At 39.5% G+C, this 17,255-nt stretch overlaps 5 protein-coding genes and 1 long non-coding RNA gene across 6 annotated transcripts; 3 read left to right on the top strand and 3 right to left on the bottom strand.

Annotated features, from left to right (window-relative positions):
- Positions 1 to 1,682: 1,682 nt before the first annotated feature.
- Positions 1,683 to 2,928, bottom strand: LOC140021041 (uncharacterized). The gene is made up of 2 exons (XR_011825020.1): positions 2,190 to 2,928; positions 1,683 to 2,046 (listed from the first exon to the last, which is right to left on the bottom strand). It is a non-coding gene; the product is annotated as an uncharacterized lncRNA (long non-coding RNA).
- Positions 2,929 to 4,216: 1,288 nt separating this feature from the next.
- Positions 4,217 to 5,895, top strand: LOC140020940 (uncharacterized). The gene is made up of 2 exons (XM_072071605.1): positions 4,217 to 4,526; positions 4,619 to 5,895. The coding sequence occupies exons 1-2, from the start codon at positions 4,463 to 4,465 to the stop codon at positions 5,362 to 5,364; spliced, it is 810 nt and encodes a 269-aa protein (XP_071927706.1). The 5' UTR covers positions 4,217 to 4,462; the 3' UTR covers positions 5,365 to 5,895.
- LOC140021407 (zinc finger BED domain-containing protein RICESLEEPER 2-like) lies at positions 5,368 to 6,180 on the top strand. Its single transcript, XM_072072171.1, has one exon. It carries the CDS (start codon positions 5,368 to 5,370, stop codon positions 6,178 to 6,180), a length of 813 nt encoding a protein of 270 aa, XP_071928272.1.
- A 6-nt stretch (positions 6,181 to 6,186) lies between these two features.
- LOC140021405 (zinc finger BED domain-containing protein RICESLEEPER 2-like) lies at positions 6,187 to 6,889 on the top strand. The gene is made up of 2 exons (XM_072072170.1): positions 6,187 to 6,729; positions 6,848 to 6,889. The coding sequence occupies exons 1-2, from the start codon at positions 6,187 to 6,189 to the stop codon at positions 6,887 to 6,889; spliced, it is 585 nt and encodes a 194-aa protein (XP_071928271.1).
- A 2,182-nt stretch (positions 6,890 to 9,071) lies between these two features.
- On the bottom strand, positions 9,072 to 9,977 carry LOC140021404 (late blight resistance protein R1-A-like). The gene has a single exon (XM_072072169.1). It carries the CDS (start codon positions 9,975 to 9,977, stop codon positions 9,072 to 9,074), a length of 906 nt encoding a protein of 301 aa, XP_071928270.1.
- Positions 9,978 to 14,614: 4,637 nt separating this feature from the next.
- On the bottom strand, positions 14,615 to 16,762 carry LOC140021403 (uncharacterized). Its single transcript, XM_072072168.1, has 2 exons — positions 16,604 to 16,762; positions 14,615 to 16,326 (listed from the first exon to the last, which is right to left on the bottom strand). Exons 1-2 carry the CDS (start codon positions 16,638 to 16,640, stop codon positions 14,615 to 14,617), a joined length of 1,749 nt encoding a protein of 582 aa, XP_071928269.1. The 5' UTR covers positions 16,641 to 16,762.
- Between the last annotated feature and the right edge of the window lie 493 nt (positions 16,763 to 17,255).

Raw genomic sequence — 17,255 nt, 5'->3', positions numbered from 1 at the left:
AGCATTGCTGTATGCAATCACATTGTAGTTGTAGAACATCAGCAGCATAGCTTAGTATTCTCCAAGGAGTTACTCTTGCCTGACTTTTAATTTTCAATAGAACATTTTGTAGGCTCATCATGCGTTACAGAAGACACACGTAGTCTGTGTCATTATGCATTTTCCAGGAAGGAAAAGTAGTCTGTCTGTGTGTAGAAAAAGTTAAGTTCGATATTCAGAAAACTTCAAAAGCATTGCTTCTTTCCTTCTTTCTTCATGTAGATGTAGTTCCTCTTCTCCAAGAATTTGTCAATCGCGTTGTCAATTGGCAATGGACGTGGTGCTTGTCTTCTTACGATGACACTTTCTTCTTCCTTTATTTCTTTTTCTTCCTTTCGATAAAGGAAAATAAGGAGGACAATACGTCATAGGCTGTGAAATGCTAAACGAAGCATTCTGCGATTGAAGATCTTCTCTACCAAGTTTCTCGCAGATCATATCAATCTCTCCCGTGAAGGAACGAAGCTTTTCTAACGTCTCCAACAAAACCAAGCGCAAGCCATTCTTCCCATCAAAAAACTTCTTGGCCATCTCGTCAATGGAATTTTTCTCGGCATTTCTTGATCTCGTAGAATAACCTAGTAATTCATGTTCAAGTTTAAGAAACCATGAGACAAGACGATCTTCCTTTGGACGGTTTACAGCATCGAGTGCTTTATTCACAACTTCCTTGATAACTTTAACCAATTCATCTGGACACTCACTCTGCAATTTAGAAATTACATGAGTTGATTATGGAAAGTGATTGTAAAAAAAGAATAAATGGAATTAGCTAAAACTATTCCCTCCTTGGTAGAGTATGGACTTTTATTTTTTCTGGCTAATAAAAAGAAATCTAATATCTAGATATAAACACAAACAAAAACATTAAAGAACTGAGAGTAATCAAGTGAAATCATCAGACAAGAACAAGCCCCATGGTGCATTACGCTGTAGATTAAACTGTTTGCTCAAGTAATGATCGCATTCACCAACCAAGACACATGGGAAGATCGAAGTCCAAATAATACTCCCTATGTCCCCTTTTATATGATTTTTGTTTGTCCCAAAATACTTATCATAGTCAAAATATATATATATAAGAAATAAATAAATGTCCAACTTATCTATTGTACTCTTGATACAATCCAAGAAAATAATATGAAATTGTGTACCCACGATAAATAATGCTACAAAACATCTTTTAGTTTTGGTAGTAGTGCCTTTTTTGCAAAACCCCAAACTCAAACTAATCAAATGTTAGTTGATGTGTTTTGGTTGCTGATGCACTGGGCATTGTAATAGGAGCTGAAACCGAAATGCCTGCTCGCTTTTCTGGGACTGACCTCGTGGAATGAATATTGACAACAGAAATAAGTAATGCTAAACCATTTTTAACCTGTTTCTCAAAATCAAACAGCTTTAAATAGTGTATATTACTGACACAAAAGATCAGGAGACAGAGGAGGTGATGTTAAACGAACATATTAACTTTTTTATGTAAAACCCTATAAAAGATTAAAAGATATCCTGCAAGGGAACAAGCAATCTTGCGAACATTGAGAGAGTTTGACGAATTTTTGTTTACATGCAGTAGATGATTACTTCAAACACATCAAGATGAGTAATAAAACAAGTAAAAATTGATATCAGTTCACTTGGGAGGTACCACAAGAACTAAGGGATAGTGTTTATTCAATGTCAAAAATATAAGCATTCCGAACCAAATGGGATTCATTTGATTCTTGTCCATTCACATTCAACAAGATGTATTAGTAGCTACCTGCTCAATCATTACCTAGGACTAGGAGAAAATCTCAGATCAATTTCAAGATAAAATAAATGAGGTACATGCCAAGACCTTGAAACGCTTTCATCCGATGGGGCAGGGGCTGGCCTTCCACTCTCTTATGCAGCATTTACAAATAGCCTCAGCAAGATGGATGACAAGAAGCAATTCCAGATCAGTTGGGAAATTGAAATTGCAAGCCGCAGCTCAAAGCTTCCCTTTATGCTGAGTGCTGAAATCTGTGACATGATTTTGGAGGCATCACAGACACAGGCAATCCATACAATGTCAGGAAATGCAAGTGCAGGAATGGTGCGTCAATATAAACTTCATAAACTTCAAGTTTCAATCAAAGTGATTCTAAATGCAAATAAAGACTTGCCTATCGCTTTTGATGACAACATCAAGGCTTTCAACTTCAATACTTGTAGCAGAAATTTTTGCAGATTCACTACAGTTGTGCAACTCTATCCATGGTTCGCCAAATCGGCCGAGTCAACTCGGACTCGGCCGAGTCATAACCGGAACGGGGCTCACCGGTACGATACCGACACCCGCATCGCCGTTTCACCGGAATCCGAGTTGACTCGGATTGACTCGGTCGATATTTACCGAGTCAACTCAAATCAATAAGAAATCAGTAAAACTTACCGAGTTTGGCCGAGTCAACTCGCGAGTCAGACAACAAAATCACCCACATGATTTCTTCTTTCTCCCACCGGTTGCCATCCTCATTCCATCACTTCTGCTAGTGCAACCCATCATAATTAGTTGAGGTTTCTTGAGGGTTGTGATTGTAAGACTCGTAATTTCATTGGGATTGATCATAATCTTCAGATTGGGAGTACAACAAGAAGAATTGGAGCAAATTTGGAAGTAAGATGAATCTGTAAAAATTTTGTGGGATTCGGGGTTTTGGAAATTTTTGTAGGTGGTGGTAAACTGGTAATGGTGGTGGAGCTTGAGAAGAGAGAGACAGAGAGAAATAAAGGGGGGGGGAGGCGGTGGAAAGATGAATCTGTAAAAATTTTGTGGGATTCGGGGTTTTGGAGATTTTTGTGGGTGGTGGTAAACTGGTAATGGTGGTGGATAGGGATGTACGCGAGCCGAGCTACTCGCGAGTAGCTCGCGAGTAGCTCGGTCAACAACTCGGCTCGAACTCGGGTTGACCGAGTTCGAGTCGAGTTTCGAATAGCTCGATTACAAATCGAGTCGAGTTTCGAGTCACATTTTCCCGGCTTGAGGCTCGTCGAGTAGCTCGACGAGCCGGAGTTATTTAAATAAAATATTTATAATTTAAATAATATATATTTATTATAATTATAAAATGACCGTTATGGGTATAAGTTATATGGAATTTACAATATACCTTTCTTTATAATAAAATCCTATAATGGCAAAAAAGTAATAACACATTAAAAAGAAAAAATGTCTAAAAAAAAAAGAAAGAAAAGACTTTCTTCCTTCTCTGTTCGACTTTCTTCTCTGTTCGAAGAAAGCCTCGCCAAAAATTTCACTTTACCAGCCGGCAACCACTGACTGTGAGACTCCATCGCCATCGCCATCGCATCTGGTAACCAGATTCTGGTATGTCTGCCTCTGCTCTAATGTTAAAGTTGGTGTCTTGGTAATTTTCACCGCAGCTCTTCTGGTATCTTTTGCTTGATGATTTGCTTTGTCGAACTTTCTTGGATTATGCCTCGATGCTTCACAACTTCTATCAAACAACCTACTGATGAACTAAAAAAATACTAAAATCGAAGAAAAATGAAAACCTTCTGATGGAGTCCGGATCAGGGCTTCTTGATTAGTCATTGTCAAGCTTAGTTCAATTAGCGCCATATCTAACAAGCAACAGTTTTTGAATTCAATATTGTGCTGTATGTAGAAAAATGTCTTAGGATTCTGTGTCCTTGTTGCAGTCCTCTTCCAAGCGGAGTATGTGAACTCCCACAGATCTTGAAGGTGGGCAAATTGCAAATCAGAATTTTTGTAACTATTTGAACTCATTAATTTGTAGTAGCTTCTAGTTATTTTACAAATTACAACTACGCAGTATAGATTTTATTACCCTACTGTGGCTGAGCTGATAAATCCTATTAAGTTCCATTATTAATTTTTACACCTCTTCATCTATTAAAGCTTGGAGCTGAGAAGTTATGTAGACGTTTTACACAATTTTAATGAAGACAGTTGGGATGTAGAGCCTGAGGAGTGAGGACGCTATATCTCTTTGGCTTTTCTTTTTCCTTTTACTGGATAATGGACACCATTTGCTAGTAATAGTATGCGTCATATGAGGCATCTGCGGATTTCTAAGTACTTCAATTCTGTGGGCGCTCAACAAACGCCAAATACCGGATGCAGATTTAGGAATCGTGCAATATTTATGTAAATAATTTGAATTTGTGCTCTTAAAAAAATCAGACTTAGGATAATGGTGTGCAAAAATATAGCTAAGACTGACTTCAAAATCCTTTGTGTTATGATTTGACCAACTAGGTGTGATGAATTTGCCCAAATTCGGATTTGAGCAGCCTCACATGCTTATTCTTTTTCTTTTTCTGCTCCTTCTTAGACCACACTTTGCTGTTTTGGATGTCTTACTACCTTCATGTCTTCTGAATCCAGTCGGGCAGAATCTTTGTCAAGAAAATGCAAAGTGGCACTAGACATTCAACGAGTTGCTCAAGATTAGAAGGCAATGCCGAAGGAGTTGGTAAGCTAAATGTATAATATGTTGGGCAGTTTTTTTGAGGTGATATGCTGGTACTAATGAATGTTTATATTCACTTTATGGGTAAATTGTAGGTATGGCAATTAGTCCTCCCGAGGTATCTTCTATCCCGCGATCATCTGCTCATGATTCAACTACTCCATTCACGTTGGATACCCCTGTTTTCATAAGTAATGATACAACAACAGCTGGAGTTCAAGTATTTGCTCTTGAAGAACAAGAAGAAGAAGAAGAAGAACCAACTGGTCAAATAGGAGGAGACACGCGGGAAGTGACTGAAGCTGAAGATGAATTCCAGATCCCTAAAAGAAATAAAACATCTGAGGCTTGGGATGATTTTGACGAAGTTGAGGAAAATGGATTGAATTATGCCATTTGCAAGCATTGCAAGAAAAAACTGTCAAGAGGCAAGTCAAAGCAAACAAGTAGCATGTGGAGACATCGGAATAGATGTTCAGCCCGAAAAGCAAGCATTAGAAAGGCTGAGCAGCAAACAAAATTAAATTTCCAGCCAGCTGATGATTCTTTTCCGACTTTGCCACCCTTGAGCGGAAAGTTTGACATGGAGAAAGTTAGAGAGGCAGCTGCACATTGGGTGCTAATGCATGAGCATCCATTCACCATATTAGAAGAAGAAGGCTTCAATCTTATGATGAAACGAGCGGTGCCAGAGTGGAAGAAAATCTCTCGAGCAACAGCAAAAAATGATTGTATGCAAGTATATGAGCTTGAAAAAAATAAGTTGAGGAACAAGTTGAAAAATGTGGAAAGAGTGAGCATCACAAACGATCTTTGGAAGTCAAAAAATCAAAAGATCTAGTACATGGTCATCACCGGGCATTGGATTGATTCTGATTGGAAACTACAAAAGCGAGTCTTGAGTTTTGTACATATACCACCGCCTCACCGAGGAGTTGAGATAGCATCTTCAATTTTTAAAAGTGCAAAAGAGTGGGGCATTGAGCACAAAATTTACAGCATATCAGTTGATAATGCCTCGAACAATGATGTAGCTGTTAGAATGTTAAAAGATGACATCTCCAGGTCCAAAAAGCTTCTTTGTGATGGAAAATTGTTCCATGTTCGATGCTGTGCACACATCTTGAACCTTGTAGTTCAAGATGGCATTTCTGAGATTGTGGACATCACCAAAGCCATTAGGGATTCCGTGGAATTTGTGAATCGATCAGAGGGGCGTGCATTGATGTTTGCTGAAATTGCGCAACAACTCCATATACCAGGAAAAAAGTTGCTTTACGATTGTAAGACAAGATGGAATGCCACATTTGAGATGCTGAATTGTGCCATCAAATTTAAGGATGTTTTTCCCCGTTTCCAAGATAGAGAGCAAAGTTACGATTTTTGCCCATCTGCTGAGGATTGGAAAAAAGCTGAAAAGGTTTGTTCGGTCTTGGAAAAATTTTGGGAGTGCACACATATAATTTCTAGTTCAGATTATCCTACGAGCAATCTTTTCCTTCAAGAGTTGGTGAAGATAAAAAAAGTGTTGGATGCTCGAGTCAATGATGAAGACCCCTTCATTCGGGCCATGGTTCGAAGGATGAAAACTAAGTTTGACAAGTATTGGGGTGAATGTAATTTGATATTGGCCGTGGCTGCCATTTTAGATCCATGACAGAAAATGAGGGTTGTGGACTTCACCTACCCTCAAATGTATCTACCTTCAGAGGCTTCTCATAACATTTCCACCATTCGCCGAGTGCTCTTTGAGTTATATGATGAGTATGTTGCTCTAGCGGCGAATCCAACAACAGGAGGGCCAATGGCTTCTAGCTCTTCCCAAAGGCAAGGAACAAATGCGACCAAGAAGACTAGATGGGGTGATTTTGATCAATATTGTGATGAAGTCGAGACTAGCGAACCTCATAAGTCAGAATTGGTTGATTATTTAGACAAGCCTCGCCAAAAGATTGGAGAAGATCTCGATGAATTTGATTGTTTGGGGTGGTGGAAAATAAATCGAATCTCATATCCAATACTTTCTCGAATGGCTAGCGATATATTGGCCATTCTGATAACTACAGTTGCATCGGAGGCCACTTTTAGTGCCGGAACTAGAGTAATTGACACCTATCGAGCAGCACTTCACCCCGAGATAGTTCAAGTATTGATGTGCGCAGGAGATTGGTGTAGGAATCTTCACGGCGTCAAAAAGAAGATGAAGGTCAGCTTTATTGTTTTACTACCAAACTTCTATATTTGAGTTATTGAGTATAAGTTAATTTATTCTTTTGGGAAGTTATGTAACTTTTTTTGTGTTTTTACCTCTATGCTTTTTGTAGGAAGCCAAGACAATCAAAGAATTCGACTTGCCAAAGCTTTGAAGATTTATGTTTCTAAATCTAGATTAGCTCATAATTTGGACCTTGTTAATTTATGAGACGTAACTTATTATGTATTGTGGAGTATGTTTATATTTTAAAGCCTTTTTCTTTCATTTGCCGAATGTATGACTATTGTGTGAGCAGGCTGGCCGCTGGTTAATGACACGCTAATGTGTAGGATAAATGTCTAGAAAACTTGTTTTTTGAGTGTGTCATGTGTGGTATAAGGTTCAGAGGTTTTGCTTGTGGGTCCAATTCTTTTGCTCTTTCCTCTGTTTAAAATGACAGCCTAATCAACAGCCTGGAAAGAGCTGTTGCAATTTGCTGTAAAAGGCTCCAGCCTCTGGGATTGCATTTTAATGGTGGTATTGAGGTCATCTTTGCTGGGTCAGGTTAGTGACAAGAGTTTTCAACTTCATTCTTCTATATCCTGTTCAAACACTTGTAATTCTACTGGACTATGGTCCATTTCTGAACCAAGAACATATTTTTCTGACATGTTCTTGTTTAAAGCAGCTTTCTTTAGTTAGTAATTAGTGATATTTGTGGGGAAAAGGAATTTCTGGATAGATCTTGGCATTGGTTTCTGAATTGAGCTTGTGGTAGTTGGGATATTGTGGCTGTTTGAGATAATTGTTTGTCTCTCAATTTGGTGGCTCGGCTCATGTTTTGCTGAGTTTTGGAATTTTGTGGGGAATTTTGGTTAGTTTGGGAACTTTTGCAGCACACTTAGGAACTATGATCCGAGGAATTAGAATCATCCATTTTTTGCTGCTCTTGTGGGCACCTACCGTTGGTGGGTAATTGCTGAATTTGAAAGTTTCATGTCAAGCAATCCAGCTTGCCTTTGAATCTTCCCAAAACGTCACCTTTGATCTCATTTTTTGTCAAATCGAGTCAAAAAGCTTGATAAGACTCGACTCGATAAGGCTTGACTAAAGGTCGAGCCTTATCGAGTCGAGTCTCGAGCCTAAAGGAAATTCTTCGAGTCGAGCTTCGAGTATCCATTTTTTAGACTCGATCGAGCTCGAGTCGAGCTCGAGCTTCTGTGTATATGAGTCGAGTCGAGCTCGAGTATAGCGATACTCGAGCTCGACTCGGCTTGATTACATCCCTAGTGGTGGAGCTTGAGAAGAGAGAGACAGAGAAATAAAGTGGGGAAGGCGGTGGAATGGAAACGTTTTCTAAGGATTATGGGAGGCAGTGTGGGTTGTGTACGTGGGAATGTGAGGGGATAGAATGGAGTGAGGAGAGAGAGAGAGATAAACACCCAACAAAAAAAAAAAGAAAAAGAAAAAATTACAGCTAAATTACAGCTCAAAGGCCACCAGATTCTATCTCACGTCCTTTCCAACTTTCTCTCTAACCCGAACAAACATTTCTTGGTCAAAGGGGGATACCTAAAACTTCATTCCTCTGTTTTTTGAATGCATTCACGTTTCCATTCATTCAACATTTCAACCCCCCTAACACCAAAGGAACAAGAGATTAGAATAGTCCAACAAATATTAAATTGGATTAGTTAACAACAAATGAACTGGATTTTTTTCAACATCTTTTGTTTATTAATTAGAACTACGTCATTTTTTTTAAAGACTTACATGGTATCTATGTTAACTTAGGTTTTTTTATCAAATTTAATTTGATAGTTGTATTGCTTATATTATTTTTTATTTTTAATAATTTTTTTTAGAATTTTTGAAAGTTTTATATACTTTAACTCGCGTATCACCCGATATTTAATCGATATACCGTGACAGATGTGGAACAACCGCGACCGCGACCCGCGACGGCCAACCATGACTCTATCCGCTTCAGGGTAGAAATTTCTGTAATACCGTAGGGAACCTCTTTCAGGTACTTGCAAGACTTGAGAACTAGATGCTCAAGACATGGAAAGTGATTGCTTGTGGCCTCCCATGACACTGGATCAGTCTTCTCAACCAGCAAGTGCTTCAAAACACGAAAGCCCCCTTCAGTTGGTTCCCACTTTGGCCCTTGGAAAGCATAATTTTTCAGTTTGAGCACCTCCAGTTTGGGTAACAACTAACGAGGCAATGGAGGTCATATTCTGCCATGGTTGATAGCTCCAACTTATGGTCAATTTCCTGAGATTAGATGGCAAAGCATCAAGATTCTCCGTATTTTTGTACTTTCCCTGTAGAAGCATAGCTTCAAAAGTTCAAAGTTCTTGCAAATAGAAAAGCTCTTTTAGGCATTTGGCTGACCAATCCATCTCATAGTCTTCCTTGGTTTCAGACAATCCTAACATCCTTAGAGAAGGCATGCTGATGAAAACTTCCCTGGTGCAGCTTGCAAATCTAATTCCGGACACAACTTGGATGCATTTTGAAGTGAATGGCCATAAACTAATATCCATTTTGACAGAAGGACTTCTTAAACAGCAAGCAACAGTAATATAGAGATGCCTTAACTTTGGCATACTCCAATATTCAAACAACAGATTTGGGGACTCAGCATAATCTGTGCTAGTCCAGGGACCATGAATCACTAGTGTTTGCAGATTCTTGAGTCTAGATAACATTTTGGGAAGCTCAAAAGTGACCATCAGTCCAAGGTAACTCAAATTAACCAGTTCTAGTATTTGAACAGGGAAAGTTTCAAATCGCAGAAAAATCACATCCAATACTTTTAGCAATTTAAAGCCCAACTGGAAGAATAAGATGTCTGGTTCGAAGCCAGAACCCACATCAAAATACAGAAATGATCTGACATATGCCATTTCGGGTGCCAAGTGAACATCAAGATAAGAGTCCTTGTGGAGACTGAGACGGCGCTGATCAGCTATACCTGCAGAAAAACCTTTTATCACAGATAAGAAGTTTTCTTTCTGAGCTTCTCTTAAGCACAGTTCCCACAAAAGATCATGGAGGAGGCATGTTTTGATTTTGCCATCAAAACTCCTTTTTCCAACCAAAACTAAGCTTCTGCGAATGAGGTCTTCCAAGTAATCCACAGCCACTGCTTCTGGATGTTCAAGAACTTTTGGATCCAAGAAGCCCTCGGCTATCCATAAATGGATCAATTTTTGCACTTCAATTTCACAATCTTCAGGGAAAGCCCCCATATACAGGAAGCAGACTTCCAAGTAAGGGGTAGGTGGTTGTAACTTAAAGCAAGCATTTCTAGACAATGTTCGGCGTCAGTGCGTAGGAATGAACTAATGCTGCTTGCTATGGCCCTCCAGGAATCAAGTGTTCTCGTGATACTGCAAAGAAGACCAGCTACAACAACAATAGAAAGTGGCAGGCCTTGGCACCTTTTGGCTATATATTTTCCAACATCTACCAACTCCGGAGGACAACCTTCTACTCCAAACAATATATTTTCCATTAATTTCTAGCTTTCTTCTATGCTTAGCAGGCTCATAAAATGAGGAGGCGTTTTCGGATTGACATAGATAGCCACATCCGTTAAACCGAGTAGTTACTATTACTCGACTTCCATTTTTATCATTTGGAAAAGATCTTTTGACATCATCCCAAGCCTTAGCACTCCACATATCATCCATATCCATGACAATTAAATATCTCCTGCCCTTCAAACTTCTATACAAGACCTCAGCTAATTGGTCATTGGTTTTTGAATAGGTTTCAGCATTGAGTTGACCAACAGAGCTCAAAATGCCTAATAACAAATCCCTCACTTGATAAACTTGGGACACTGCAACCCATGCACGACAATAGAAGTGATAAATGGTGTAAGGATGATCAAAGATGTTTTTGGCAAGTGTTGTTTTACCGATGCCACCCATCCCAACAATCGTGACGATTTCTAGTCTAGATGGAAATCCAGTAATTTGGTCCAGCATTCTACCCAAGTAGTCATCAAGGCCAACCACAATATGTTGCTTATTTGAATCGTGCTGTAATGAGCCCCTGAGTGAAGCATTTCCTGACTGCAAATATTCCTTGCCACCAGCTCTTTTATCATACATCTTCCTCATCATTTGTCTAACTGAACGAGCCAGCTGCAGTGTCTGCAACAAACCTTGACAAATCCCACTCTCTCCATCAAAGAATTTCCTAACTACTTTCCGGACGTAATGAATCCCTATCAGTGATTCTCTTTGATCACCGAGTGTTACATGTATGAATTCAATGATCTTTGACTTCATTGGATTATCAAACAGATAATCATCAATAATATCTCCGGCCTTGTTAGCGAGATCTCTTAAAATTTTCACCACTTGGTGATCACCACAGAATTCATTTGAAGAACTCTCAAGAAAACTTAGCAAATATCGTAGATCCTGGCAAAGAACTGTCATCTCCATGGCCATTCTATGGGAAACGGTTATGGCATGTCTGAGTTTGTCACTGGCCTGCAGCAATTTTACCACCCAGGCACAAGAAGGTTGTCTTGAATGTTCTCCCACCCTGTTGTTGTGGGGATATGTTGTCCTACCGAACAATTTCATCAGCTCTGCCCTAAAATGACCCATTTCTTCCAGTACTTTGGGACATTTTTCCAACATTCTTGGTGGTGATCTATGCTCAACCAAAAACATGTTTTGCAATATCTCAAAAATTTTTGATACTAGCTTATGAGTATTAACTGTCTCGATAAATTCTCCTACAGTCAATGCTAGAGGTTCAGTTGTCGCGATTAATGTCCTTAGATGAACCTTGGACATAGTTGAGGTTCTTCTGGAAAGGTTTAGGGCCTTGTCAACTTTGTTATTGAAAGCTTTGGCTTGCATTTGATTAATTTCTAGAATCAGACATGGGAATCGCAATAGATGCTCTAGTGATTGCAAGAGAGAAACCACCGCAGAATAAGCCATCTCAAAGTAAAAGCTTATGAAACCACAAGAAAAGCTTATACAAAAATGAGACTGGAAGGAAGGAAAAAAAAACTGAATGAATGTCACAGGGATAATGAACTGAAAAAAAGGCAGTTACTTACCTGCTGCAGTTTTGATACTTAATCCATGATCAAAACAGAAACTAAGAACCACATCAGGACCTCACTCACCTTAGTGGAAGGAGAAAAATCAGAAATTTGCACTCCCCATCTACTTGTATCTGGTCAAAAGAGAAACCAAGTACCACAGGACATGCTGAAAGTCGGCACCATTGTCAACTTCTCACATTTTTCCCATTGTTGGTGGGCGCTGTCCGTAGACGAAAGGGAGGTGTGTACTACTTTCTCATTTTACACTCTAAGCACTTAATTTTGAACATTTTACACCTTACATTTTTAAATTTTGTCAAATTAAAATTCAATTAATAATTACATTCACAAAATTAACTAGAAAGGAAGGTGAAAATTAATGATAATATACTGTTTCCTTAGCTTTTTTTTTTTTACCACTTTCAGTACATTATCTTTGGTCATTTTTTGTTTTGAGCGATCAAATCTTGATTTTCCCTAGTCCTCCCATCCCGGTGATTTCCTGTGGATTCTCCTCTTCCACAACTTATTCTACAGGCTCAGATCTCTCGGATTCAGAACTTAGTAATTGCGTAATAAGTCAAAAGATAGTAGGCTCTCTTAGCTTTGCCTTCTTGCCCCTTGATCAATTACTACTTAGTATAGTAGTTTTATGCTGCTTAGATATGTTGTATGCAAAACTTTCTGATCGTCATATTTCCTGACCATGGTTCTAGCCGAAAAGGGCTTGGATTTTGGGGATACTCCTAAAATCTGGAATGGGTTCAAGATGCAACGAAACTGATCTTTTATGCGACTTGCCACCATGAATATACCGGATAATAATGAAAATTCTGCATCCCAGAACATTGGAATCTCCTAGCTCATTAGACATGGAATAGAGGAGTTAGATACCATAGCACCAACTAAAGAAATAGCAAAATATCCCCCAAAATTTTAGGAAACGATTGCTCCAGAATTGAACTTACGATATTCTGTACCAGCCTATCAGGGCCCAGTGGCTCCTCCCCTACATAATCGAGGAAGTTGCAACTTTTGCATTCTACTGATTGTACATGTGATTTCTCATCAGATCAAAGGAGCACTACAAGGATTGCATAAATAGCTGAAGCCCGATAAAATTTTGTCGACTTTATTTTGGTGGTTTTTTCTTTGTTTTATTTGGATGGTGTAGAAGCAATACTGCTTGGCAGTGGCGGGGGTTGGATCTTTTAGGAATAATTGACTTGCTGTCTATTGGCCTGTCTGGTCAATTTGCAAAACAGCAGAGACATCAAACACTTAACCTGAGCTTGATGATCAAATGGGCATATAGACATCAAACACTTAATCGGCACTCGTTTCTCATCCATTTTTGAAGACAATAAAATAAACAATTAACGCATTCAATGAATTTGATGGAAGACAGAAATGGAAATCTAAGCCTAGATTAACAACAATAACAACGTTGGTAAGCTTCACTTTGAAAATTGGTTCTCTAACAATTAGATTACCACAAAACTACCCAATCACGAATGAAATTAGTTAAATAAATTTTCTCTTGCATTGTGTTCCCACGTTCACATATAGTTTATCAAGGTGTGAAGCACTTGGTTTGGCCTAGAAGATCAAGATCCTGTAAGATCCCCATTCTAGGCTTGCATCCGGAGACTGAAACTTGGCCAAGAAAGTTTTTAACATCCTCGTATATTATTACCAAATTCTGATGCAAACCAAAACCCGCATCAAAGAGACGTACCTAGTTTGAGGATTCAAGCTAACATGGATTTCAAATAGAAAATTCTTTACTGCTACTGCGCAGTTCTTGGTCTGGGAATATATGCATTCTTAAGTGTCCTTCATATAAAGCACTTCTGTTTTCTTTTAGAAACAAAATTTAACAAGGTGTTTCATTTGCATTAGTATATCACAAGGACATTTTGCAGCAAGTATCTTGAAACTAAACTTTTGTACGCCAAGGTTAAAATAACTTTTGTACCTATTCTAAATGCACACCGCTTTCTTTCCTAGAAAATGCATAATAAAGTAACTATGTATTCTTTTTAACATGCACGAATCTACATAGGTATCTGTTGGTAAATTAAATACCCTGCAATGCTTCAACAATTGAAAATCGGGGAAGATTAATCTCTTGGACAGTACAAAGCTGTGCTGATCATGTTCTGAGCAATTCTCTAGAAAACTATGATCAACGAGAACAGACACCAGATTACATGATTTATGACGAAAGAGGAGTAGAATTTTACCACAAAGTAGAGCAGTCACAAAAGAGTAGAGTTTCACCATGAAACAGAGTATAAAAGCTATAAAAAAGTGTTTCTAGTCCCAAAAGCATTTAATTACTAAAACACAAGAGAACTCAAAATATTTATTCGATGAACCAAAGGTCTAAATAACTCATTAAAAGCTCTCTTAGTGGTTTGGTGATCAACGGACCCATACCGTGAATATAGTAATCTTGCTCTATCTTCTTCGCAAAACTCTTCACGAGCTATTTCTCCATTATTGGTAGCAGCAGCGCATACATTCTAGAGCTATTTCTCCATTTGTGGCAGCAATACCACATACATTCTGGTTCTATTAACATAGTTTGTCATCATTGTCGGAACTTGACGCTTAACCAGTCTAGTACTAGACCTAACACTAACAACGCTTCTTCTTTTTCCTCGAAAAACACGTAGATAATTAACCTGTTTGTTAGATCTTGTTTAAGGCGGCAAAAAAATTAAGCTACTCATGAGCAGCTGGAGTCAAAACTCGACTTAAGTTCGATCAACATCAAACTCAAGTCTTTTTTAAGCGCTTGAGCTAGCTCGAGTTGCGCTCGCTCTCGAACTCGAGCTCGAGCTCGTGCTCGAGCTTGAGCACGAGCTCGCGTTGGCGAACGAGCTCGAACTCGAGCTTGAGCTGGCACCGGCGCTCTAGCAGCACAAGCTCGAGCCGGCGCTCGAGCAACATGAGCTCGCGTTGGCGCTCGAGCTTGAGCTTGAGCACAAGCTGGCGCTGGCACTCGAGCTTGAGCATGAGCTCGCGCTGGCGCTCGAGCTTGAGCTCGAGCACAAGCTGTAGCTCGAGCTCGAGTTCGAGCTCGAGCTCGAGCTGGAGCTGGCGCTCGCGCTCGTGGTCGAGCTGCACGAGCTCGATTGCCAGCTCCAGCTCAAGCTGCACGAGCTCGAGCTTGCGCTCGAGCACGAGCACGAGCTCTCGCTCACGCTCTTGCTCTCGCTCGAGCTCGAGCGCACGAGCTCGAATTAGAGCTAGAGTTTGACCTTGAACTTGATATTCAGATTGGCAGCTTGTCGAGTTCGAATTCGAGTTCGAATTTGATAAAACTAGACCGAGACTCGGCTCGATTAGATCAAAACGCGATTCAATTCGATTCATTTGCCGCTCTAGTATGATATTAGACGCTCTTCTTCTTTTTCCTCCAGAAGCACGCAGATAATGAACCTGTTTGTTAGGTCGCCTGATACCAGACCTAACACTAACTCTCCCTCTTTTTCTTCGTTCAATTAAAGGAAAAGCACGTAGATAATACGTGATCGGCAGTGAAGGAAGATCTCCTCTAGCAAACTTCTCACGAATCACAGACAGTGAAGGAAAACCATTTCTTCCAAATGAAGCGTTATGCGATTGACGATCTTCGCTGCCAAGTTTCCCACAAGTAGTATCAATCTCTTCCGTGAAGGAATGAAGCCTTTCTAAAGTCTCCAACAAAACCAATCGCTTTCCATTTTTCCCATCAAAAAATTCCTTGGCCGTCTTCTCGACACAATTTTCCTTTACAAGCTCGGCTGAAGCATATACATTCGATTTAAATTCCCGCATCTCTGACCTAAGACTATCTATATCTGCACATTCCAGCGCATCAAGAGCTTTGTTAGCAACATCCATGATGCCGTTCACAAATTGGCGGCAACGCCATTCATTGGAACGCCCGCACAGCTCAGCAAAGCACAGCAAGAACTTTAGATGTTGGCAGAGAAAAGCTGATTCAGTCCCCACTTCACTGAAAAAGTTCATGGCGTCTTTGAGTTCTCGACAAGACTGAAGCAGATCCATCACCGCGTCACGACAAGGTAGGAAGGCTGAATTGTGGCGTAAATCTTCCCAGGAGCTGTAGAAGTCAGATTCATCAAGAAATTTCTCCAGCTTATTCTCATTTAAACCAATCTGTTCTACTAATTCTGGCACTTCTCTTGATAGCATTCGTTCCCAGCCGCGACGAATATTCATTCTATACTCATCATATAGCGGTGAAGTAATTAGTAGCTTAGTTCTCCGAGCAAAATCTCCTACAGGCAATGCAAGAGGTGCAATATCTTCTACTAATTGGTCCGGCAAAGTTGGGGGTCCTTCCATTTCCAATACTCTGATGACCTCAACAACTTTTTCTATAAATAACTTGGCTTGCAATACCTTGATATTCAGTATTTTGCCTAGGATAGTAGTTAACTCGTCCACCTCCTCCACCAACAGATAAACAACGTCATCGTAAGCCATCCTTCCCTCCGTCAATCCTACCCGATGTAATCAATAGCAAATTAACAAATAAATCACCCTGCATGTTTGGATTTAAAGATTTAACCGGACTGCAATAAGTAAATATAAAAGAAAATAACATGAATGAATCACCTAGGACAAAGCAAAAGAAAGTGTAGGAGAAAGAGCATACTAAATAAGTAAATATGAATGAATCGGAAAAAATAAAAAATAAAAGAGCATACTAACATGTAGGAGAAAGCAAAAAAACCGGGGCCTGACAACTACGAATGCGAGAGAGAAGCTACAGCTTACCAGCAGCAGAGGAGGAACGGACTTTGATGATCGGCATCACGATTGCTAGAAGAAAGCCGGCGATGAGAACTTGTGGTCAACGAAGATGAAGCAACCAAGTCTCCCCAAGTGCCAAACGTCTCCGTCTTTAATTTCTTTTCTTCTCAATTTTCTTTGAGGGGACCTATCTCTTTTAGGAGTCCTAGAACAGCTGCACCGGGCCTTGCTAAGGGAGTAGCATTGGTTGCATTCCTAAAGGAACTATTACCCACTCCAAGTAGTTTGAATTAGTTACTGTAAATTGCATTTGTATCGATTTTTTGTGTAAATTAAATAATTCAAGTTTACCTATCTCTCCTTTTTTTCTTTGAGGTTAAAAGTAAGTGACCCTTTTTTCTCTTTTTTTTTTTTTTTTCCTCTTTTTTCTCCTGAGCTGGTACACAATTCATATAAGAGAAATAGATCTTCGTAAATATGAACTGTGCAACTTCTGTTTCAAAGTGCTTGAAATTTGTGGGATACTTTGACCGTCAAATGCTGGAGCTTTAAGTTTACTAATTCCAGTTTGTGACTGAATCCAAAACAAAATTATAGCGGGAAAATACAAATGATCCGGTGCATATTCACGTTCGAAATCCCTTGTATAGTTCTTCTAAAGTGCATATTCATATAA

The sequence above is a fragment of the Coffea arabica genome, chromosome 11e (assembly GCF_036785885.1).
Source record: "Coffea arabica cultivar ET-39 chromosome 11e, Coffea Arabica ET-39 HiFi, whole genome shotgun sequence".
Lineage (NCBI taxonomy): Eukaryota > Viridiplantae > Streptophyta > Magnoliopsida > Gentianales > Rubiaceae > Coffea > Coffea arabica.
The sequence above is the reverse complement of the archived record's forward strand: the minus strand, read 5'-3'. Positions and strand labels throughout refer to the sequence as shown.

Coding starts and splice junctions, on each gene's coding strand:
- LOC140021407 (XM_072072171.1), top strand. CDS start 5,368: ATGGTCATCACCGGGCATTGGATTGATTCTGATTGGAAACTACAAAAG.
- LOC140021403 (XM_072072168.1), bottom strand. CDS start 16,640: ATGCCGATCATCAAAGTCCGTTCCTCCTCTGCTGCTG. Junction 16,327..16,603: donor CCGTTCCTCCTCTGCTGCTG/GTAAGCTGTAGC, acceptor TACATCGGGTAG/GATTGACGGAGGGAAGGATG.
- LOC140020940 (XM_072071605.1), top strand. CDS start 4,463: ATGCAAAGTGGCACTAGACATTCAACGAGTTGCTCAAGATTAGAAGGC. Junction 4,527..4,618: donor AGGCAATGCCGAAGGAGTTG/GTAAGCTAAATG, acceptor GGTAAATTGTAG/GTATGGCAATTAGTCCTCCC.
- LOC140021405 (XM_072072170.1), top strand. CDS start 6,187: ATGAGGGTTGTGGACTTCACCTACCCTCAAATGTATCTACCTTCAGAG. Junction 6,730..6,847: donor GCGTCAAAAAGAAGATGAAG/GTCAGCTTTATT, acceptor TGCTTTTTGTAG/GAAGCCAAGACAATCAAAGA.
- LOC140021404 (XM_072072169.1), bottom strand. CDS start 9,977: ATGGGGGCTTTCCCTGAAGATTGTGAAATTGAAGTGCAAAAATTGATC.